The 25,306-nt window shown below is 39.7% G+C and overlaps 1 protein-coding gene across 2 annotated transcripts in view; it reads left to right on the top strand.

Annotated features, from left to right (window-relative positions):
• GRK6 (G protein-coupled receptor kinase 6) overlaps positions 1-25,306 on the top strand; it is a 1,979,509-nt gene that overhangs the window by 1,482,530 nt on the left and 471,673 nt on the right. For both annotated transcript variants that reach the window (XM_044069323.1, XM_044069324.1), the window contains exons 10-11: positions 4,708-4,745; positions 6,393-6,482. In XM_044069323.1, the coding sequence (XP_043925258.1) occupies positions 4,708-4,745; positions 6,393-6,482 (128 nt within the window). The remainder of the gene's footprint in view (positions 1-4,707; positions 4,746-6,392; positions 6,483-25,306) is intronic.

The following is a 25,306-nucleotide window of genomic DNA, read 5'->3' as shown; positions in this document are numbered from 1 at the left end:
ATTACGTTTTAATTGATTTGTTTCTTCTAAAAATAATATGTAGTCTCAAACATAATTTTTTCCACTATTTAAACTTCAAATAGAAAAAGTTTCCAGTTTTTGTTGATATACTTGGCTATTTCTCTACTATCCAGGGTCTATGTGGAAATGAATAATCTCTTCTATTCAAACGTTATACACTTGTCTGGATTCCCCTTTTCAGTAGTAGTCTCAGTTCAAATGGAGCCTATAAATACTTTTCTCTTTTATTTATTACCTCATTCCTAATTTCTTTTAAGAAGCTGTCAGAGTATCCTCTCCTAGAAAACAGGTTTAATACTGCCTCACATTCATTGTGGAATTCCTCCAATTCTGACACCATCCTGGCTATCCGGACTAATTTCATTTTTACTGATGCTTATTGAAGGTGTGGTAAAATTTTAAGAATTCCACAGTATTAATGTAGTAATGATTTCTTGCAATTTGCTCTAGGTATCTGTCCATAAGATAAAAGTATCATCAAGGCATCTAGTATACAAAGTCCATCTGTTCCTGTAATCACTGTTGAAAATAAATTCAGTTTCCCATTGTAGCATCACATAGTTGGCAAAAGTGGGGACAGGCTGTCCCCATTGTCACCCAGTCATTTGCCGAAAGTATTGGCCCTCAGAAAGGAGATAATTGATTTCCATTATTACTTCGATAAGCACAAGCATTGCATTTATCTAGTCTGTATGGGTATCTGTCTGCATGAACAGTTGTTCCTCTAACCATTTTAAACCTACATCATGGATGACTGTAAGTAAACTGTGTACATCAGTGGTCACAAATATACCATTAAAATCTGTGTTGTTTAACATACTTAAACAATTCCATGAGTCTTTGCAAATGTGTGTGCTTTTGTTTAACTCACTTTTCAAAGTGTGATCCACTAATTTTTTCAACAATAAATGTGTTTGATCTTTTAGGATCCACTATAGGTCTGAAAGGTTGGTTGACAATACTTTTGTGTATCTTAGGGATGGCAAAGATGCTAGCAGTAACATTAAATATTATAATGGCTCTTGTAGAAATTATTTAATACTTTTTAGAATTTTAATGGCTGACAGAAATCTCATGATTTTATGGTTATGTATTTAAATGTTTTAAGTGTGTGTAATGCAGTTCTGATGAAGTTCCGTTAAATATAGGAACAAAAGTGCTTAATTTGTATAATAAAATTGAATTGCTGGTTTTAAGTTGTCTGCCTGCTAGCACTGCAAGAGATTTTGTTGGAGTTTTATCTGTACAGTTCAATTGTTTGTAGTGTCATGTCTTCATCTCGTGGTACAGCAGCGGATAACGGTGGACTAAATTCTGAAAGTTTGAAAGCTGTGGAAGACCTGACATTACTTTTACAACAAGTGAGCCATCAGCGTTTGTTTGCCTCCATGATCACAGGGGTGTGTATCCATCACAGAGAGATAATGTGAGTTTTAAAAACAGTAGTTTTGGACTTCCCACTCATACAACCTACAGTTTTGTCAGGTTGGAACCAAAATTATAATCCACCTACAACAATCCATCTCACTGAATGGAATGCCAACCAGTTCACCCTGGATACGGACAATTCAAGTAATGTTTATTCAGGTGAGAGCATGGAGTTGTTAAGAGATCAATTGTGGTTACTTGAGAAACAATTATTAACATTTAAAAAACTTAAATCAGAAAACAGTTATCTCATCAAAAACAGAGAAAGAGAGCAAGCACCAAAAGGCATGCAACTGTGACATTTTCCCAATGAGGTCTCCAAAAATCATGGATTTTTAAGAGAACTGTATGCCATTTTTGATAAGTCAGGATGCGACATAATGAAACTCATGGTCAAGTACAACAACTTGCAAATTGACCAGCTATCCATTCAACTAGACAATCTGAACAAAGCCATATGTAATCACTTTCTCCAAAACGAATTACAAGAATGTATTTTCTGGAGTGGATAGGGCTTTTGTAACACAATGCTACAGTGCAAAATTGATAAACTCAAAAGAGACACAGATGAATATTCAGAAGGGAAGGCATACCCAAAAACTCCTGGTTTCCATAGTAACTGAGCGGAATCAACCAGTCATTCTCCATATATTAATGAACCAGAAATGACATCAGAGAATGCATATAGGGAATGTAGGATAGAAACTGTCTGAACACCTACAGACCAAGAGCCAGCGGTCTAACTCCTGGCGACATCAAGAATTGAAAGATACATATATTCATCGGAAGACCAGAAAGAAAAACAAGTTCTACAATGTTCACCACAGAAATTAATAGTTAGCGATTCAAAGTTATCAAGAAATGAAAGATCCATATGTTCAACAGGAGGCCAGACTGAAATACAAGTTCTACAATGTGTACAACAGGATTTAACAGTTAGAGACTTTGCACACGTGAAAACCCTGAAGTGAATGTTCACATAGTTTTTAAGGAAGCAGATGATTTTAAAGTTTATAATTTTTCTAACAAGTTAATCAATACTGTACACATTAATGTATTTTTCAAAGGATTGACTTTTGTGCCGTCTGAAAGATCTACCATAGTTGATGTTTTAATTGATTTAAAAATGTACACACAAAAATTTAATTTGGCTCTATGGCTTACTGAAAACCAAGCAATAGTTAACACAGTCAATTTGTTCAGACCTAGTGGCTTTATTCCACCACTATGTAAAGCTTGCATTTGTTTGAAAAGTTTTGTGAATATGCGATACGTGATAGTTTAGCACAACCTAATGCTGTTAAATATTTTAATATGTCTGCTGAGAATAAGTTGTTCAAAGAAACTGCTTACGATAAAATAGAGTAATGAGACCAGGCAAAGGTGGTGGTTAGTAGTAATGAGTAGTGTGGGTTATTCAAACAATAGGAATGTTTTGTTGATGGGTAATGCTTACAAGGAGGTCTCAAAAAATGAAATTAATGTTGCCTTCTCGAAAATTGATCTGTTATTAGAGGGCATGTTATTACAAGGCCAAATTCTGAAATGTGATTATGATTTTATGTTGAACAACAAACCTGTTATTGCTGGTATCTTTGGTATCCCTAAGATAGACAAAAGTATTGTCAACCCACCTTTCAGACCTATAGTGGATGCCAAAAGATCAAAAACATGTTTTATTGCAAAGTCAGTGGATCACATTTTGAAAAATGGGTTAAACAAAATCACACATATTTGCAAAGATGCGTGACATTTTTTAAGTACGTTAAACAACACAGATTTTCAGCCTAATGGTATATTTGTGACCAGTGATATACACAATTATTTACAGTCATTCCCCATGATGTAGGTTTAAAATGGTTAGAGGAACAATTGTTCATGCAGATCAGTATCCACACAGACTGGATAAATGCAATGCTTGTGTTTCTGGAAGTAATACTGAAAAACAATTATCTATTATTTGAGGGCCAATACTTTAGGCAAATGACTGCATGGCAATGGGGGCACCCTGTACCCCCACTTTTGCCAACTATGTGATGCTACAATGGGAAACTAAGTTTATTTTCAACAGTGATTACAGGAACTCATGGACGTTTTATACTAGATTCCTTGATGATATTTTTCTTATGGACAGATACCCAGAGCAAATTGCAAGAATTCATTACCTACATTAACAATACTGTGGAATTCTTAAAATTTCCCCACACTTTAAATGAATAGAAAATATCCTTTTTAGACATTGAGGTGAGAAAAATATCAAAACAATAGTAGATACTGTTCAAACATATATAGAAAACCCACTTTTTCCAGTTCTTATTTACACTACACCAGCTGGCATCCAAGGTATTAGAAAAAAGCAGCAGTAAAAGGTCGATTAGTCCAGATAGCCAGGATGGTGTCAGAACTGGAGGAATTCCACAATGAATGTGACACAGTATTAAACGTGTTTTCTAGGAGAGGATACCCTGACAGCTTCTTAAAAGAAATTAGAGATGAGGTAATAAATAAAAGAGAGAAAGGAACCCATCCTCGGCTCCATTAGAACTGAGACTACTACTGAAGAGGGGAATCCAAACAAATCTATAACTTATGAACAGAATAGATTGTTCATTTCCACATACACCCTGGATAGTAGAGCAATAGCCCAGCTTTTTATTTAGGGAAAGGTTCCAGGAGATTAACGGAACATATGTACAAGCATTTTTAGACTAAGAAAAAGGAAAGCAATTAATGCTTTTTATAGTCATATTGCTAATTGTTTTTTTTTGTAGTACAGCAAGTGCAAAATGAACATTAGGGTAGGGTTATTAAAGAACACCTTGATGCATATGAATTAAAATGGTAACTCAAATTAAATGCTATGTGCCTTCCAGGATTAAATGAAGCATGTACTATTAACTCAGTTTTAAAATTGAGATATTGTAATGGCTCTTGAAGTAATTAAGTGTTTAATACTTGTTAGAATTTTAATGGCTAACAGAAGTCACATGATTTTATGGTTACGTATTTAAATGTTTTAAGTGTTCTGATGCAGTTCTGATGAAGTTCCTTTAAATGCAGGAAGAATAGCACTTAACTTGTATAATAACAATTTAATTGCTGGTTTTAATCTGCTGGCTTTGAGTTGTATGCCTTCTAGCACTGCAAGAAATTTTGTTGGAGTTTATCTGTACGGTTCAATAGTTTGTACAGTGAGTATTTTTTGTAAGACTGGAACACTTCCTGTAACTGAAAAAAGTGTTTCCTTTTTTGTTACAGAGATCTTAAACCTGAAAATATTCTGTTGGATGACCATGGTGAGCGTTACATTTTATTTCCTTCCCACGACAATCAGCAGGATGTGAATAATAACCACAGCTGTCACTGCTATGTGCAATCTAAGATAAATGAAATATACATATGGCTAATTAACATAATAGTATAATACCATTGCCAAATGGCAATACAAGAAGGTTGATTTTTCTGAGAACAGATATACTTTACTTTTCAGTTAGCCTTTTCATTGGTTTTCTTAGGGAGAGAGTGTGAAGAATCTGCATATAGTTTTTGAGATGGTTTGAATGATGGATGCATGTATTTTAGAGGCTGCAGCAATCAGTGGGAGACCATATTCTACCTGAGCTGGTAAGATACTGTGGCATTCCTACAAGGAAATAAAAGTAAACATCCTGTTAGGCCATAATAGGAGAGAGTTGTTTTTTTTTCTGTGTGTAGATCAGGTAGAGATTGAAATTTAGGAAGGGGTGCAACCAAATCCCCAGACATTTATATGTAATAGTTTTCAGTAATGTTATTCAGATGATAAGGGATTTGTTATGACATCTGTAGATGGAAATAAGCTTTTGCCTAGTACCAAGAGGCATTGTTTTTGCTTTAGAGAAGCTGATCAGTAATTGCTTATCAGTGACCCATTGAATAAGGGCGTGAGAATTAGCCTGATGTTTGAGATCGAGAGAGAAGATGGCTGTAGCAGAATAAGACCTTGTCATTAGCATAAAGCAGTAGAGGAAGATGGGATGAATCAAGAAGGCATTTAGAGGAGAGAGAGAGAATGGGTGTAGCGGAATAAGACCTTGTCATTAGCATAAAGCAGTAGAGGAAGATGGGATGAGTCAAGAAGGAGTTTGGGAAGTCTGATATCACTAATGCCTATTTCAGTGAAATAGTCTAGGAGAACTGAGTGATTGACAAGGTCAAATGCTCAGGTAAGACTGATAAAAATGGCTCCAGTACTTAAGTTTTTGTCCTTTCCAAGAAAAATATTGTCAGTTAGTGTGCAGACAACTGTGGATGTACTGCAGTTGGATCAAATGTTGTGCTGTTTTGAGAAAGAAGGTGGTACTGGCTACGTATTGAGCAAGTTGAAAGCAAAGTCATTTTTCCACAGTCTTTCCGGGTGTAGGGAGAGTAAAAATGGGCCTGAAATTTGAGGGACTGGGGGAACTGGGTTACTTAGGGAGAGGTTTATAATGACATTTTTTTTTCAGATAGGCACAATAAGTGTAATGTACAAGTTACAGATGTGCTCAGGTGGAGTGGAGTATTGGTATATAACCTAGTGAAGGGTCATTATGGCCTTTGTTATAGCAGATCTCCATTTAGTTGCCATGTATTACTGTGGGTGTACTTTTATTAAAATATAGGTTGATTCATATGAGGAACATTTCCTTTATTTTTCAGTAGCATGCTGTCACTATGTCAAAAAAGCAGAATTCGTACTGCTTGAAACCTGGAAAAATAAATGCATGTACAAATGATAGTTGATATCACATGTTATGATGAGTGCCTATAAATTTATTTAATACTTACATGGTAATTCTGCTGTCCAGCTGTACTAGCAATTCATATCCATGCTAATGTAAAACATAATTAATTTTACTGATTGTAGAGTGCATTACCTTGTTTTACCTATATCACATTTCCTTTGTATTTTTTTCTTTTAGGTCACATACGTATCTCTGACCTGGGTTTGGCAGTGTATGTCCATGAGGGGGAAACTATAAAAGGCAGGGTTGGCACTGTTGGGTACATGGGTGAGTTGAAAAAAGTGAAGATCAGCTGCTTCAACTCTGAACATTTTCAGGCATTCATCAATTTTTATTTTGCTATGGTCCTTTTAAGCTGCATTTCTGTTTTTGTTTTTTGTAGTGTGACAAGCATGCTTAGTTTTGTTATTAAACTGGCACTACAAATGAGTCAGCAATCATAAACTGTTTTATCACAGGAGTTTTACTCAGCAAATGTGCTCTCGACTGTAGGTATCTCAGTGATCAGATGGTTTAAATACAGAACTTAATCTGTTTTTCTTTATAAGCTAATGTTTTATCTGATCATTTTAGGTTTTGGGAGCATTTGCATGAGTCATCAAACAGAGTAGGTTCACATGTTCAGAGGTGTGTAATATGCTAACAGCCATTAGTGCCTTTTTAAGCTTAGCCATGCATCCCAAATCTCTGAGAAGTTCTGGTACCATTGATAAGTGTAAGCAAGGGCTTGAGAGATGAAATTTGTACAAGTCAAAGGCCTGGGAAATTAACCATTTGCAGGCTGCCTGTGTCCATTTAAGACATAGGTGCTAAACCAGGGATGGATTTCCTGTCCCCCATCAAATTGTCCAAGTTGAACTTGAAGTGGTTTAGGGAGGAACCTGCTCCAGAGAAGGTGTAGTCTCTGGGATGCATACCTGTCTCTTCAGTAGGTCCTGTTTATATATCACAGGGTAGATTTAAGTCTTTAGAATGAGTATTCTGGAGCTGTTTGTTTGGTGGATATGCAAGAGATCCATCAGGGTGGGGTCTGACAATGCCTTGTATGCCAGGCAAAACAGGATACAGGCAGAGGGTTTTGAGGTGGTCTGCTTAGGACATTTTACTTATGCCCTGTATTCTTTTAGTGAGGAGCCTCTGTGGACATTCCACTTGTTGGATATGCCTGGTTAGGTGCACACCAAAGAGGCAGTTGTACTCAATGATAGGTCCGACGAATGCTGAATAAAGTGGAAAAATGACTTCCTTGGACCTGGATGCCATACCTTTGTTTATATGTTGCACAACCTAGAATGGTTTCATTGCTACTGTAGACACATGGTAGTCAAAGGCTAAATTATTGTCTACGTGTGCCCCCAAGTCCCTGACTCCTGGGTTGATTCTTAGGGGTGTGTTGTCAATATGATAGTTACCAGAAGAGGTGGATGAATTCCTGAAGGATACTTCTATGCATTTTTTGACATTTAGTTTAAGTCTGTATCTCCATACCTCTCAAACTAGAAACATCAAAAATCTGGACAAAAGCCCATGAAAGGTAGGTACAACTGGACAAATATCAGGACACTGATTAACATAATTTTCATGTATAATCATGTAACCTCACCCACTCCAATGGAATTGTAGGATACCAACATGAAGATTGAAGTCATTAAATAATAAATAATGGCAGCCATTTGAATTTCAGACTTCATATCCCTCAGAAAATACATAATAATGCAAAACCTGTTATTCTAGCAATTATCTGAGTCTACAGGATCAGTATTTAAAATATGTCCCTATTTTTGGTCCTTTGTCCCACCATTATTTTTGGCTTTGTCCAGACGACTTGCTGTAAGAGATTGAGAAGCGTGGCCCAGACATCTGCAAACAAAATAAGTATTTGTAGAGTGGGGACAAAAAACGGCACTCCCACCACACACACACACAACAAAGCAAGTAAATCATTGTGTCATGTTTCCTAATTTCATTCACAACTACTGTAATATAGTGGACCAACAGCAATTATTCTGGTACAACCAGAGTGTTTCTGTCAGTCCTGTGAGTTTTATGGAAGAGATTCTGATAACTAGTAACTACAGTTTAACTCAGACTTTAAACTCCCACAGGTCTTTAAAGTAAAACCTTCTTAAAAGGTACAAAAGATAAGGCATTCACCTGCAAACTGAAAGGAAAACCAAGCTGGGTAACCAACCATACTTGAAAAAGATGATATACAAACTGTTAAAGTGCGCAAGGTCATATACAAACTGTTAAAGTGCGCAAAAGTAATGCTTACTGACTGACTGAGATAATTAAATGCATTTAAGTGGCACAGCATCAAAAGAATGCTTAGCAGCAATCCCTACACAAGTCGACTCATTAAAAATGTGGTCTTTGTGGAGACTTAGGGCGGTTAATGAAATAACTAAACTACCAAACAGTACAACATCACAGACGCACACCACCTGGCCTACCTAGAAGTAGAAGCAGCAGTGGCATAATGGAATTGCATTGAAAAATTAAGTCCGGACTCAGTGGAGGCTTAGGCTAATGAAAAACTAATAAAACAGTACAGTACAACATCACAAACACACAACACCTGACCAAGCTAGATTGAACAAGATGAAGCAGCATTGGCATTGCATGGTCATGACTCATTTTCTTTTTTTCTTTATTTTACCTGGAAGTGGAGGAGCCAGGGGAAGAAGTAGAACTAGTGGTGATGATATATTTTCTCATGACCGCCGCTGACCACTCCGACTCTGATGAGACTGCTGCTGCACTGGTTGCTGCTTTCATGTCCACTTGACTCTCTCTCTCTGAACTCTGATCCTGGCTGCTCCTACAGTGCAATACGTAGCTGACTATAAAGTAAAGACAAACAATAAGTCACACCCCTCGAGCCCTTAGCCGAATTCCGACAGGCTAGTAGGCTGCTCACAACAATGATGTCATCACACACACTCCTGCACATGATGACGTCCATAAGAAATTGCCAAAATATAAATGGAAATTTGGGAATTAGAGGGCCACTCGTGAATTCGTGGCACCCCATTATTTGGACTTCAAAAATGGTAAATACTGAGGAATTCAGTATGGTTGAGAGGTATGAATAACACAAGTTATATTTCTGTGTCACCCCTTCTTGGAGAATATTAGTGTTGTTGGGGGATTCTGTGACTGATCCTAATTTTTAATTGTCTAAAATATTTGGTCATCCAGAGGCCCTTGATATTGGCCTTGACTTCATAGGTAAGTACTAGGCTATTGGCCCTAGGGCCTATATAAGCCTAGCCAAAAATGTACCCTGGCTTTTGCCACCCAAGAAAATTATTTTCCTGTGCCCCTGTCAAGTAGAACCACAGAAGTGATCCCTGGGGTTAATTTCCTATTACCCATCCAATTATCAAGATTTTTCTTGAAGAGTGCTAATGAGGAGCTCTGTTTGACATAGATAGATAGTCTGTTCCAGAGTATGGGAAGTCTCTGGGACAGGAATCTATCCCTCCAGCATGTTCTGTTTAGTGTGGTGACAAGGTTTAAGTCCCTAGAGCGTGTAGCCCTGAGGGATTGGGATTTCTTTAAGTGGAGCATGTCCAACAACTCTGGGTTTGACATAGCTTTGTATGTTAGGCAGAGATCGCCTCTGAGAAGGCGATATGCGATGGAGTAAAGCTGGAGTTTTTTGAGACGGCCTGCGTAAGGCATCTGTTTGAGGCCAGTAATCCTCTTTGTGAGGTATTTTTGCGGCCTTTCCAGTTGTTGTAGATGTCTTGTGAGGTACATACCAAAAGGGGTGTTGTACTCTATAATGGGTCTAATGAGTGATGAGTAGAGGGGAACAATGACCTCTTTTTTACTGGATGAGAAACCTTTTGTGATGAGGTGTGCCACGTAGAAGGATTTCCTGACCACTTTGGCGATGTGATTATCAAAGGAGAGACTACTGTCCACCTGTGTCCCAAGGTCTCTTATCACACTTTCGGTGTTAAGTAGACTACCGCCTATGTGGTAGTTCATGGGTACAGAATTTTTACCAAAGGGGATGACAATGCACTTTTTTGGCATTGACCTTGAGATCATGTCTTTGACACCAGGCATCTGTCTCAGTGAGGCCCGTTTGTAGGATGTTCACATCGTTAGGAGTTTCAATTATGGCTCCTAGTTTGCAGTCATCTGCGAATTTAGTTAGCCAAAGACCTTTTGTGTTGGCCTGTACTTCAGAGAAGTAGATATCAAACAGGAGAGGACCCAGGACTGAACCCTGTGGTACTCCACTTGTCACTGGTCTGAAGTCTGATTTGGATTCTGCTACTTTCACAGTGTGGGTTCTTTCCGTAAGCCAGTTGGCAACCCATCTTGTGACATAGGGACTTATACCTAGTTTAGTGAGTTTATCTATAATTCCAGAGTGGGGGATGGTGTTGAATGCCTTGACTAGATCTAGATAGGCTGTGTGAACCACCTTACCCTCATCTGTGGTTTTGGTGACTACTTCAAAGAAGTCTATCAGGTTTAGGAGACATGATCTGCCTTTTACAAACCCAAACTGTGTGGGGTCCAGGGTTTGGAGATCTCCAATGTCTATGTTTATGAGTTCCATGATGATACGTTCCATGGCCTTGCAGGCGAGGCTCGTCAGGCTAATGGGGGCGGTAGTTCCTGGGGTCTGTTGTGGCCCCCCCCTTGTGGAGTGGGATAACTGTCGTGGTGCGCCATTCATTGGGCAGAAAGCCTGAGGTGAGGGTATGATTGAACATGGTACTTAGGTGGGGTGCCAGTTCATTCTGTAGTTCATGTAGAAGGCAGCCTGGGATGTTGTCAGGTCCCATGGATGCTGTGTTCTTGGCTTTGGAGAGTGAAGTTTTTACCTGTGCAGCCGTGATTACAGGAACTTTGCATTCTTCCGGTATAAAGATGGGCCCTTTAGGGGGTGAGAGGGGGGTAAAGTTAGCAGTGAACCTATCTGCCAGGATGTTGGCAATATCAGTTGGCTCTGTATATTTAATGTCTTTGTGCTGTGACTCAGAGCAGATCTGAGTGTTGCCATTGAGATTTTTGACATAGCTATATAATGCTTTGTGGTTGTCTTTAGAATCAGTGGCAATTTTGTTTTCATAACTAGCTTTGGACGATTTTATGAGGGATCTCAGCTTCTTACTGAGGCTGACCAGGGAGTTCCTCCAATCGTGGGATTTTACTCTTTTTTTGCAACAGTTTCTTTCTTCTGTTGTAGAGTTTGTTTATGGCAGAAGACCACCAGATTGGCTTCCTTTTTTTGGAGGATAGCATCTTGGTTCTGTTAGGGATAGCATGATCCATGCACTTGTGTAAGTGCTTATAAAGTGCATTTGTGTAGGATTCAGCAGTCGTACCTGTATTGTCCATGTGCATGGGTGTCATGAAGTTTGCCACTTCTGTCTTAAGAAGCGTAAAGTTGGCTTTGGAGAAATTTTTTACAGTTTTCCTAATGGGGGGTGGGAGCGGGATGTGGATGTCTAGGGTGATTAGCTTGTGGTCGGAGCTGACCTGTGGTGTGGAACACCGGTCACCCATGTTGGTGATGACCAGGTCTAGGATATTGCTGCCTCTGGTGGGGGTGTGGATAAATTGATCCAAAGCGTTGGAATTGATGATTTCCAGAAAACATTGAGCAAAAGAGTTGGTACATGAGCAGTTTTCCCAGTTAATGGTAGGGTAGTTGAAATCACCCATTATTAGAGTGTTGGGTTGTACCTTAATATTTTCCAGTGTATCAAGAAAACAGGAGTGGGAATCCTGGGGCATGGTGGTGGGTCTAGCAAGCTACAATCTGGATTGCGGTTTTGCTCAGAGTTAGTTGAACTTGGATAATCTCGGATACATTATGCTGAGCAACTAGCTTGGAGGTGTGGATATCCTTAATGAATATGGACACGCCTCCACCTTTAGTGTTTCGGTCCGGGTTTGGTGGTCGAAAGGTGTGGTATGAGTTATAGCCTAGTAATGGAGGGGTGCTCTCTGGAGTTTTGAACCAGGTCTCTGTCACTGCACCAGATGTCAGTGTTCTCCATTTTATGGAGTGCCTCGAGTGAGTGCATTTTGAGGTTTAGACTTCTAGCACTGAGTAGCATTACCCTCAGATTTTGCTTACTTGTACCTGTTACGGTGGTGAATTTGTCATTTGAACCTTGCCTAAAAAAGGCACTATGGGGTGGCAAGAGCCTTTGCCAGTATCCGGAATGCCAAGGGCGACAGGTGCAGGCCATGTCTGGCAAAGCAGCATGGTCTGTCGATCATGGCATCCCAGGCAGACAGATACTGGATTCCCTTAGAATGACACCAGAAGCTTAGCCAATTGTTAAAGTCAATCATTTTGTCCTTGTACTGTGGTGTCATTCTGGGTGATGGCAGGATGCTACTCAGGGCGAGGGTCATACTGGCCTGGGCTGCAAGATCAGAGAGCTCCTCCATGTCTCTTTTCATGTAGTCCAGGGAGGTACATCTCAGGTCATTCACACCAACATGGACAATGACAGAGTCATATTTGTACTTGTTGTGGAGTGACCTGAGTGCGTGCGTTATGTGGCGAATCCTGGCACCTGACAGGCAGTTGACAGTAACTTTTTCCTTGTTTAGCCTGGTGAGTGGAACATCAGTGTGCCTGATTATAGAGTCACCTATGACTAGAGTGTTGGGTACGTTATGCCTTATGGGCTGTAGTTGAGTGGCACACTGAGTATGTGGACTATGTGTCATTTGGGTTGTGTTGGGGGGTGGAGGTTGCTTGCATTTCTGCTTTGGAGGTCTCTGTTGTTTGGGCAGATTAGTACAGAGAGCCTCCGCGAATGTAGGGGTGTGTTTTGTGGTTCTGTGTGTGTGTTTTGGTGGTGTAGGTTTTGAGGGACTATGTGATGAGTGTGGTGCGGTGCGGTGCAAGTGTTTACCTTCTCCTCTTGACTGTCTAGGCCTGTTTTTGGTAAAGAGAGCTTTGCTTCCAGTTTGGCTATATAAGTGCATCTCTCACAGGTCGTAGTGTTGGGTGGTAGGAGGAGAGGGTTGTCTGTGTACTTGAGGCAATTGCTGCATTGTCCCAAGATGCCCAGATTCATCAGTTAGACAGGAGATAAAAACGGGAGCTGACCTTTAGACATGCCTGAATAGGTGCTTATTTATTAAGAATTTATTAAGAATTTATTAAGAAAAGTAAATGCCAAAAGGAGCGCTCCCAGGACCAATCCCTGAGGGACTCCACTTGTGACTGGCCTCTTTGTAGAGAAGGACTCCCAATTCTAACTTTGTGTGCTGTCTGTGAGCTAGCTGACTCTTCACAAAATGACATAAGGGTTTATACCTGTCCTTTTGAGTTTATCAACAATACCTGAGTTGGGTATTGTGTCAAAAGCCTTGGCCAGGTCAAGATAGGCAGTGTGAACCATTTTGCCCTCACCTGGTGCTTTGGTGACCTCCTCAAAGAAGTCCTCCAGGTTGAATAGGCATGACCTGCCCTTGACGAAACCAAATTGGGTTGGGTCCCATGTCTGGAGGTTTCCTATGTCATTATTGATCATTTCCATGATAATTCTTTCTCTGGCTTTGTATGTGAGACTAGTGAGGCTTATTTGTCTGTAGTTTATAGGGTCTGTAGATGGCCCACCTTTGTGCAGAGGGATGACTGTTGCTATTATCCATTTGTGAGACATGAGGCTTATTTGGAGGCTAAAGTTAGATAGCAATTCCAAAGGGCTTAATAGGTCATGTTTTGTGCTATTTAAAAGACATTCTAGATAGTTTTCTGGACCCATTGACGCAGTGTTGTTGGCCTTAGAAAAGGCATTGAGGACCTGTTCCCTAGTGAATTTTTGAGTGGGGGGTTATGTTTGATGGTATTTTGTGAGGGGAAGTTGAGTGGGGAGAGGGGTAAAGTTAGAGCCGAATTTCTCTGCTTATAGGTTTGCTATATCTTCTGGCTCCATATAGGTGTCTCCATTAACAATGAACTCTGTACATAATTGTGTTTTGCCTTTGAGGGTGCGGACATAGCCATGAATACCTTGTGGATGTCCTTGGCATGGCAGGTCAAATTTACCTTAGATCTGGCTTTGCTACACTTTGTTTGTCCTCTGAGTTGTTTGTTTAGTTTGATGAGAGTGTTTTTATCCTGTTGGGTGGTCATACCTCTCAGTCTGGAATCATCGAATATCTGGACAAGGGCCCATGAAAAGTAGGTACAACTGGCCACAAATCTGGACATTGAATAACATAAAATGTGTACTGGAGTCATGGGATACCAACATTCAAAACGCAAATTGAATTAGACAAAATATTAAACAGTACAAAATATAACCAGAATAATAGTGTTTTACTTATATTAACATTTGATCTTGTATCCGACTTTGAACTTGTTTAAAACTGAAATGACATCATATTTTATAACAATAAAATTAACTACTACACTAATATTAAATAAAACTGCTAAATGTAACAAAATTGTAAAATATTAACTAATTATGCAACATCTATCTGCCTATCCAGCACTAAAAATCATTTTACACAGTTATGTTCACTGAATCCAGTGACCAATAACACCTATATGTCTACAAACCTAGCAAATCTGCTGGGCATTGTTTGTATTCATACAAGGTTGCTAAGTTCTGGAACTGTTTTACCTGTATCCATCAGACCTATACCCCCTCCCTTCTTTCAAAACCACTCTGAAAGATTTCCTAGCCGTACCTCTCAACTTCTCAGCACAAGAAATCTGGACAAAGCAGAAATAATGGGGGGAGTGCTGCCACATCCTGCTGCTCTAGCAACATTCTAAGTTTTTAAGAGCATTATTTAAAAATTTTCCCTGATTTGGGGCCTTTATCACTCCATTTCTTTTAGGCTTTGTTCAGATTTCTTGCAAGAGGTTGAGTGCTATAGCCTAGCAGTGGGAAAAAAAAGACTGTTTCCATTATTAGAAGTGGCCAACTGGCTCATTAGAGACTGTCAGACTCTTATTTCTCAGATTTTGTATAATTTTAACCCTACATAATATTGTGTTCATTGCAGCAGAATAGCAATGGTGCTGAATGTGAATACATGTACAGGTTGTATACAAGGTGCAACAGACAGAACCTGGCTCCAACCAAATACAGTTTTACATGTGGACGGAAAAAATAATGCAGTAACATGGAAATCACCAACTGTGTTCTGTAATACCGACATGCCCAGAATGTCTCATGTACTTTAACATAATCTCAGATTTCTGTCTGTCCAGTTAGAAACTACATTTCTCCCATATTAAGAGTTGTAAAAGCATTTTAATTTTTTTCTAATTTAATACAGAACAGTGAAAATGCACATACTGAGGTAAGAATTACAATAACTGACATTGTCTAATAACCAAGTGTTGCCAGAATTGTTTTGAAACATAAATCTTTCTTATGTTAATACAAGTTGGAAAAATTTTATTTGCAGGTGTATTTTGCATATGTTTCATTCATTTAAAGTTTGAGTTGCTCATGGATGTAAGTTAATGTACACCGGTGTCAGCAATTTGTGAGCACAGTTCGGAGTTTGTCAAATGCATACGCACTGTCACCCCTCAGTACTATTAAAATGCTCAATGTAATCAAATGTGGACAAATATTTTCCCAGTAGAACTTCCAACATGAATGGCACTTTCATTTCATGGCCCTCTGAGCAGAACCTAGTGCGTCCTTCTGATCTACAACAGTTACTGAATGCCCAGTGTTCTCCTTCCTTTCCAGACTGCAAGGCACTTATTTTAATACAACACTTTAATAATGTAATGTGAAAAAGCGACTCTGCAGAATGATCGTCAAAAAGTAACTACACTTGCAACACAGCTAACATTTGCATGAGCAGACGGTAAAACTTTGGAGTGGGTAGTTTTATAAAATGCATAAAGTTTGCCTTCTACCAAACTGGAATGACCACTGCATGTGAAAAAAGAGCAAAGCACTTAATGCAAATTGTAGAAATCAAGAGATACAGACAGCCTTTTCTCTGATGCTTGCCCACCTAAGCAACCAAAATGCAAGCCCCTCTTGTGCCGCTAGTATTTTATCTGCACAAACTCATTAACAATTCCATACCCAATCCAAGTGTGGCCATAAGCCTCCCTACCCAACCCAAGGATCAGCTAAATGTGTTCGGACTCTTGGGTGCCCCAGTACTGTATGCCATTTGTCCATTAGCTTCCTAACGACTACACATCATTATTGCAGCTAACCAAAAAAAAAAAAAATCCAGCCATTATATATATTTATCCACAGGACTGCCTTGCCTTACTTACTCTGATAATGACATTGACCATAAGCATTTTCTTTTATTCTTTTTTGCTTACCTTGAGGTCGAGTGAGCCACCGGAGCTGGAGAAAATAAATTTCCTTATCCTGTGGACACAGCTGCTGCTATTACATCCAAAACAGAAGCAGTCCACTGGCTGGCAGATCATTAATCAACAATGTCTTTGTTCATAGGTTGGCTGTGCTGTGGCTGTAAAACAACTGCCTAAACTTTGATTTTATTTTTTTTTTTTTAAATTTCCCACCCCAGTCTCTGAGTTCATCAGGCAGTCAGGCACTACCTCATTATGCTGATGTCACCATTCATGCTCCTGCACGTTGATGACATTGCAGGATACTGTTGTGATGCGTGATGACACCATCCGTAACTAAAACTGTAAATAAAAATTAAAAATAAATCGAGAATTAAAGGGGCCACTCAGAAATTCGTGGCACCCCATTCATTATTTTGCCTCAAAACTGGTTAAATACAGAGGATTTCAGCATTGTTGAGAGGTATGTGGGTGCTGCACCTCCAGATTTTTTTCTTCTGTTATAGAACCTGTTGATGTTGTGATTCCACCAGGGTGGCTTGTTTTATGAGTTAGTTCTGTACTTATTCTTGGTGAGTAATGCTGCCTCTGTGCAGCTATTAACAAGCTTGTATAGGGTTTCTGTTAACAGTTCCGCATAGCCAGCATTTTTCTCAGGGTTTATGGGGGATTTTTTTTTCTGCCATTAGTTGCAGCTATTAATTTCCCAAACTCAGTTCTACTAATTTTTCTTATGACAAGATACTGAACTTAGTCACCTTGCAAAAAAAGTATCTCTTTTGATTTCAGTCTAACCAAATATAATTAAAATACCTTTTCGTGTGTAGGCTTCATATTTATTATGATACTTAACTGCATATTTGGGTTTCTGTCTCCATTCCCCATTTCATCTTATTTAGACAGTGATATTACTCAACATCCATATGGCAATTAGCAGTCATCATGGCACATGCAAGATTGTATTTAACGTGTGCTTTAAATCAAGAGATGCTTGGCTAAGATCCGTTTTTGCCACTGCTTTTGAAACACAGTTTTGTGCTGAGCTGTACATATATAAACGGATGACAAATTCTCATATTTTCACAGGCAGATAAAGCAGAACCTTACTCTTAAACTTGGTAGCTTGAAAAAATGTTTTACTATATGATGCAAGCCTGCTTCTGAAGTCTGCATGTGTGGTAGCATTTTTGTTCAGTATATTACCACTTCTTTCATTTTGTTAAGTACAGTTCTGCTTGTACTTCTTAACTTCATTGTTTTAGCCATATCTGCTGTTGCTGAGGCTTGTCACAATTGGAGGTTTCTGTCTTTTCAGGTATAATATTTAGTAGTCTTAAGGGGATATGACTGTCATAGTCACTGTGCCATAAACTTTGCTGTTAACTCATTCAAGCCTATAGCACCTTTTTCTACACTTCCATTTCACACCCATAGCTCTGTATGGCGTCCAGACCTTTTTGGGGTCTGGCTTCTTTATGTAAGTAACTTACCAGCTAATAAAAGATGATATTAGAAAGTGCAAGGAGTTATTGACAACATGACACCAAGATTGTTAGGCTGGGATAATCTGTAGGAGAGAAATGAATCACTATTTGTCAGTTATTATTCATATTTTCATTTTTATGTTCAGATTTTTATAACCAAGAGCCCTGTATGTGATTGAAAGGTATGGTATGATAAGGCATGTAGATTGGTAAATTAGTTGTTAATGCCCATTTACATCACACTTTACATGAGATATTATCAGTTGTTTGTTAGTAGTTATGTAAATAAACAATATTTCCATATTTATTTATTTATTTATTTAACATTAGTTGACTGGGAAAATCTGACTAGGACAGAGCCTATTTTCAGAGGAGGCCTGGGGAGGAACGCTGCAGACACGTCTTGGAATTTGGAATATGTACGTAATACTTCAAAAACAAAGTGATTTACAGACTGGTTCATGACATCAGGCGAAACCTTAAATGTTGCTAAAGACGGTCTTTGCTATTTGTACCATAAGTTGCATATCGTGAGAGATGTTCAATTTTATATACATTGCTAATTATACAGTAAAGCATATGCTTTCATATTTCTGTAAACATGTCAATAAACCTTTACTCATAAAAGTATTTCTGGATGTCATGTGAAAACTTATGTCTAATAAACATAAATGGTCTAACAAATGTATGTTTAGGGTGTTCAGTTTCCAAGCTGTGACATTTTTTGAAAGTGCTGCAAAAACCAAGATTATAGGGTTGTGTGCGTTATAATATATTTAATATTTACGGAAAGAATGTGAATGCACTGACTGTTGTCACTATAATGAATACTTCTTACTGATAACATTGCTTTTTGTACTGTATTAATAGTGTTTATTGCTCATAAAATATTTACATGTGTTTATCTTAAGCTTTTTAAGTTTATTTTTCAGAAGAAGTTCTGGAATGCTAGATGTGTGTAAGCTGCTAGAGGTGTGATATTCCACACTTGGGTAGGCATTTTAGCCTTAAGGTTAGTTTTGGTGGATTTTATTAAGTTCCTTGAGTATATTTCTGTGACAAGGACTCTAACCTTCTGGGAATTACTCCTACTTTTCCTTTTATTGTAAAGCTTGTTAATATCATGGTTCCACCAAATGGGTTTGTTTCTGGGGTTCCCCTGCACTTGTTTCTATGGGGTACAGCTGCATCTGCACAGCTATTTACATGCTGGTATAGTGTGGTGGTGTACATTTTTGCATATTCAGTGGGGATAACTAGGTTTTGGGGGGGGAATTGAAGCTTGCCAGTGTATCACTTAGGAGTAGGTAGTTTGTCTTAAAGAAATGTATAATGGTACCTTGAGTGGAAAGGATCTCTAGTTTCAGGTCTGTTTTGAAGGAGACATCTTTATAGTCAGACCTAACAAGTGATAAAGATAAGCAAGGGATGATGCACGATGCTCCCAGTTTAGTAAGGACAAGATCCAAGATATTGTTCATCCTAGTGGGTACTCTGACTAATTGTTTCAAGACATTTGTACTGACAAACTCCATAAATCTCCTTACTTGTGCACTAGTGTTTGTGTAGGTTTCCTAGTCCATAGCTGGATAGCTAGAGCACCAAAGAAAATAGTATTGGGTTTAATACTGAGTGATTCTAGTTCCTGTAGATGGGTGTAGTGGCTTTATTGTGTCATGTAGGAAGTTCTGTAGCTATCTAATATATGGTGTGGGACTATTCTGATAGTAATTTGGACATGAACCTCTAGTGCATCATGCTGCTTTACCAGCCGTATTGTGAGTCTCTTCTGGATGAAGATTGTGACACCTCCACCTTTTTCCCTTCCTTTGCAGTATTTGATCATGTGGAAGGCATTGTAACCCTGCACAGCCAGTGTGCTGCTATTTTAAACCGTGTCTCAGTCATTATGCAGACATCAGTTGTGGATGAGAATGTGTTGGTAGTTACTGTGAGTCACTCCCTAGTCCCCAATTGAAGCTGTAGCTTCAGAGACTGTATGTTTGTCATGTCTGCTCCCAGAGAATCATGGTCCTCCCCTCCTGTTCAGTGCAATAGGTAGAAGTGTGGGTTGAGGTGGTTGTTTTGTACCCTCTGTGCTTTTTGGTGCTGCTGTATATTTTTATTTACTCTTGCTGATTCCATGTGTCATCAAAGAGTTCAAGTAAGAAGATCCAACTCATTTTTGAAGCCCCTGTGTATTGAGGAGTTCATGTATATGAGTTTCTGCTTCTGTGGCAGTAGAGGATGCTCTCACAGCCTTGTCCTGTGATATCTCCCATGATTTGAGTAACAACCGGTTCCACCTCAGAACTTGTCCCATGGCTTAATTAGCTGGGATCACAGAAAGGCAGGAGTCTTGAACCTGCTAGTGAAGCTTTCTGCTTCGGCCAACAAATGGAAAGTGGTCATCTGTCTCATTTAAGTATCACACTGTGCCACCCCAGTTGATTAAAGGTGGCTGAGATCCTTCAGATGCCTGTATATGTGGGTCTCAGTGTTTCTGTCAGGGTTCCTGGGAAGTCATCTGCCCATTGCTCCTGGAGGAAGAGGAAAGGATTGAGATCCACATTTGACAGTTCATGCAGTTCCTTTAGGAATGAAGCTTCTCCATCTCTGTTTGGAGAACTCCCTTCCCTTCCTCTCAGGTTCTTGGACTTCATGTTTAACAGACGTGCCTGTCCACCACTGGGCCTGCAGTTTTGGCAGCAGTGGAATTCATCCATGAGCTAAACTCTCTTCTTTGTAGCTCTGCCTCTGAGAATGATCCATGAGCTCCAGGTTTACTTTATTTATTTTAAATGTATTTGTTTACTAAGGGAGAGCACTGTCTACATAGACCTTTTTCAAACTAAGCCAATGAACACTGTATGGTTAACTGATTTACTGAGAGTCAGACAGACAATGGAGGCTGAGGGACCCAAATCTTGGACCACAGGAAACAGCTCCTTAATCCTCTGCTCCAACTGCCAGACTTCAGGTTCATAGCTGAAAGGATCCTTTTCATCTGTCTCGGTCCTACTTCTCCTCAGAAGTCGGGTTTGATTTTATCCATGAGCCAGGACATTTTTTTCTCATTGTTCTCTGTGGGAATGGAAACTGGGGGGTGGGGGAGTCCTTCTTTTCCTGAAACTGCTTCAACTGCTCAGGTATTCCATGATGCATGTCTGCTAATTTAGTTAAACAGGCTAGTGTGTTATCTCCCTGGCTTCAGGGATACAAGAAGGACTTTTCCAAGCCGACATTTAGTAGATTGAGATCTACATTCTCTTTTGCCTTTGGGTGGCTCTGCCCACTGGCCTTTGCAGCATGTGATGTTTCTATTTTCTTCCAGTGCCTGCTTGGTTGTGCCTTATTGCAGACATTAATACTACAACCATTTGTTTTGTGGTGCTTCCTTTCTCCAGGTGGTATTGTCTTAACTATGAGTTTGGGTGTCATTCCTGTCTTGGTGAGACACTACCACAGGCACAGACTTCTGATCTCTTTCATGTTGTCATCCTTGTACTCCTTCCATGTTGGTGCCAAACTGCTTTGAGATTCTACCCAAGCTTAGGCCCTTTCAATAAGGGTCATCATCATTTTCTTAGTGTCAGGTGATCTTATGCGAGGAACTCTCCTTGATGAGTTAGAAATTTCCTTCACTTGTCCCATTCAGGTGATTTATTCAGCCTCTGCTTTTGATCTCTGTAATTTGGTAAGCATATACTAGTATATTGCTCGTTAGCTGTTGGGGTGGTAACTCTTCATTGCTATTTTTTGACTTACAAGAGGATATTCACTTGTGATTAAGGAGTGAACTGGTACTTGTAAGAGATTAGTGCATTTATGTAGTCATTGCACTGTATCGATAGTTCTTTCATGTGAAACCAAAAATTTCAGCTGTGTATCCTGCTCTTCACCACTAGATGCCAGCATAGTTTAGCAAACGGTTATTCCGTGAAATGCTAAATTCTTCACTTCTGTTTACTGTTCCATGGTTCATCTTGCACTTTTGGGGTATGTATAAACTAAAGATTTTTGAACTAAGAATAAATTCCGCAGCCCCATAAGCCCTCCAGGTAATAGGACTGCAGAAGAGAGGTGCATTGTTCAAAGCCATTGAACATCCAGACAGAATAGTGCAGAGAAACAGAATTATCTGTTAGTGGGGTATTTAATAAAAAAACAAACAATTCCCACAGCAAATAAATATGCGGTCAAACCAGACACACCCTAGCAAAATAGAATATCATGTAGAACAAAAAAAAAAAAAAAACACAAGAAACATGCCTTGGACTAACCTTCACCACAACCTCATTTTCTTCTTCTTCTTTCGGCTTTTTCCCGGTTAGGGGTCGCCACAACAGATCACTTGTCCGCTCATGATTGGCAGTGGAGTTTTACGATGTCGAGTTGCCAGCCCGGCACCCAACCTTCCGCAGAAGGCACTCACACCTAGGGCCAATTTAGTGTGTCCAATCTACCTGGGATGTGGGAGGAAACCGGAGCACCCGGAGGAAACCCACGTGGCCACAGGGAGGACATGCAGACTCCACACAGAAGGCACCCCAGTATCGAACGGAGAACCTCTTGCTGTGAGGCGACAATGCTAACCGCTGCACCACCGCGGCCACCCACACCGCAACCTCATTATCTAACCTGCCTAATTTCACTTATTTTTCTTACAACAATTCTCCTAATCCCTTGAAACTCAAGAACAGGAAAAAGATTGTAAAAAAGTTAAAATTCTACCTTTTTATTTAAGATGATAATACCCTGTACTTCAGACATAAAATCATTCTTGTCCATTTTGCCTGCATTGTTGCAATCTCCAACAATTATCACAGTGTAATATTTTTCTTTTCTTCCATTAATTTCTTGAAAGTCTCAGGCAGATCTGTCATTCTACAGCCCCTTAAACAGGAGACAGCAGCACTATCCTGCTGTATCATTGGGAATATTTCCTTTGGTCCTCTTAACATAGCATCTCTCCCATGATTAAAATGTGAGGGGAAGTCTATATATCATCCCTAGAGTTTCCTAAACCTGTAGTGCAATCTGTTTTCCTATATAAATGCATTGAACTAACTTCCACCACAACCTCATTTTTCTATGCCGCCCCTTAAAGCCCTTTGTCATTTCTTTCTATCCATCAGGCATCACCCCCTCAGCAATTATCTCACTACACAGCTCTTCCTTCCTCCTTGCATGACTTATCTTTTCTAGTATCTCATCAAGATTTAAAGAGAAGTTACAGTTCCGCTTTATTCTTTCTGCATTAAGCCCATCATTGATTGGGAGCCTATTTCTTTGCATTTTTTTCAGTTAATCCTTGCCTGCTTTTAGAATTCAGCAGGTTTGTTGTCACAAAAATTATTGAACTTCAGCTGCTGGTGTGATGTCCAACTTGTGTATAATAATTCTGGAATGACCTGGGACACTCAGAGGTTCATAGGTACTCACTAGACTATTGATCTGTGAGAATATTGAGAGGCTTAGCCTTAAGATTTCCATGGAAATTTCCTTTATATTTTGCATACATCAGGGATGGACCAAACAGGAATATTTTGGGATATCTGCATGTTTCCCCTAGTCATGAGGGGCACGGTTGGTAAACCTGGGATTAGTTTGCAGTTACCCATCCATTCATCCATATATTTGAATAGAGCAAGAGAAGTGTTTTGCTTTATGTGGAGTGGAAAATGGCTCCGTATGTGCTGTGTTCTTTGTACTATAAACCTATCCCTCTAACATGTTCTATTGAAGAGAAATTGGCCACTGTAACCTTAGTTTTTAAAAGCTTCAGCCAACTGGACCTTTCTGTTGGTAATGCTGGGTTTGGAATGGGCATGCTGATTGCTTTTTTCCATTGCAAGTATGTTGACACACTGATATGCAAGTGGAGGAAGGTGTTTGATCTGTCCAGTTCACCCAATTTATGCAGCTATTTCTTTCCAGTTTTTGACATATTTATGACTGTCTTAAATGCTTTCCATATATCTACACGCCATTAGTGATCTTGCTCTATATTCCATGACCCTGACCACACTTTCCATGCAGTAGTAGTTCATGTGATCCATTTTAAATCACTCTGCCTGACCACAATAGGACATCCATTCAGATGTTCATCGTGTTTCACTGTTGCAGTCCTAACAAATGGGTTATCCAGCTCCCGGTAGCCCTCATTTGGCCAGAATACCAAAGGTAAGTAAAAATAACGCCGGTTGCCAAGAACGTCAGGTGGTCCGATACAAAAGGAGGCAGCCAACGTCACTTCCTCAGTCTTCCTTGCCACGGAGCCCGAAGCAAAAGCTTTTCATGCATGAGTGCGGTCGGCAGTTTACCTTTGTTGGTTTCTGAATACAAGAGTTGAAGTCTACTACAGCTAAGTACCCTGTTGAGAATCCTCTTTTCTTGCCTTAACGAATGTCAGAAAAAGTTAATTGCCTTACCTGTTGGAAGCAGATTCCCCATAGAGATTTTCATTCCTATTGCATTATTTGTTTAGACCTTGAACACGACGTTCCCAAGTGTGATCTCTGTGCCTCCTTTAATCCGCGTACTATCCGTCATTGTGCTAAGATTTTAGCTAGGCATTTTTGAGTTTGGCCTAAGTTTGTTGGTGTCCGCTGGTCTTCAGGCTTCGGCTGTTCTGAAGAAATGTAAAGATAAGGACCACGACAGGCCTCAGAAAGCTAAGTCCTCGGATGAGGTTAAGTTGGTCGTCAGTCAGGCAGTAGCCAGTGAGACACCTTTGCAGTCCCTGCAGTCCACAGATGTATAACTGCAGGCCTCGAGTCAGAGTCCCTTAGGCCTTCGGCCTCCATTTTGCCTTCCGACCTGTCACCGGTCACCTCTTCTGCTGGCGCCAGAGCTGCTAAGCTGACTCCGGTGTCCGAAGTCTCTGTTTTGCGTTCTGACAGCAAACTTTTTCCTTTAACCTCTGCTGCAACTTTGGCAGTTGCCAGGCCTCCTGAATCCTTCAGGCTGGCAGGTAAATCTTCCATTTGTAAGCCTGTGAAAAGGCAGGCTTTTGCTTCTTCTCATTCCCCTCAATCCCAAATGGTTAAAATGGCTAATGATTTGTTGACTCTTATTAGGGGTTCTCAGCCTCCTCCTTCTAAAAGGAGTAGGTATGTTTCTCCTGAGATTTTGTCCTGCTCAGGTTCTGATTCTTCCAGCATTTCTGCTGATGAAGAGGAATTTTCTCAGGCTTTTTCCTCCTTTTGAGGATTCAGATACAGAGGAGTCCATCCCTTCAGCTTCTCCTCCAGAGGATTTCTCTTTTGGAGATGCTTTAAATACCCTCAGAGAAC

This window comes from Protopterus annectens, chromosome 4.part0 (genome assembly GCF_019279795.1).
Source record: "Protopterus annectens isolate FY-2018-M chromosome 4.part0, PAN1.0, whole genome shotgun sequence".
Taxonomy (NCBI): Eukaryota; Metazoa; Chordata; order Ceratodontiformes; family Protopteridae; genus Protopterus; species Protopterus annectens.
This window is presented reverse-complemented; position numbering and strand designations above follow the sequence as displayed.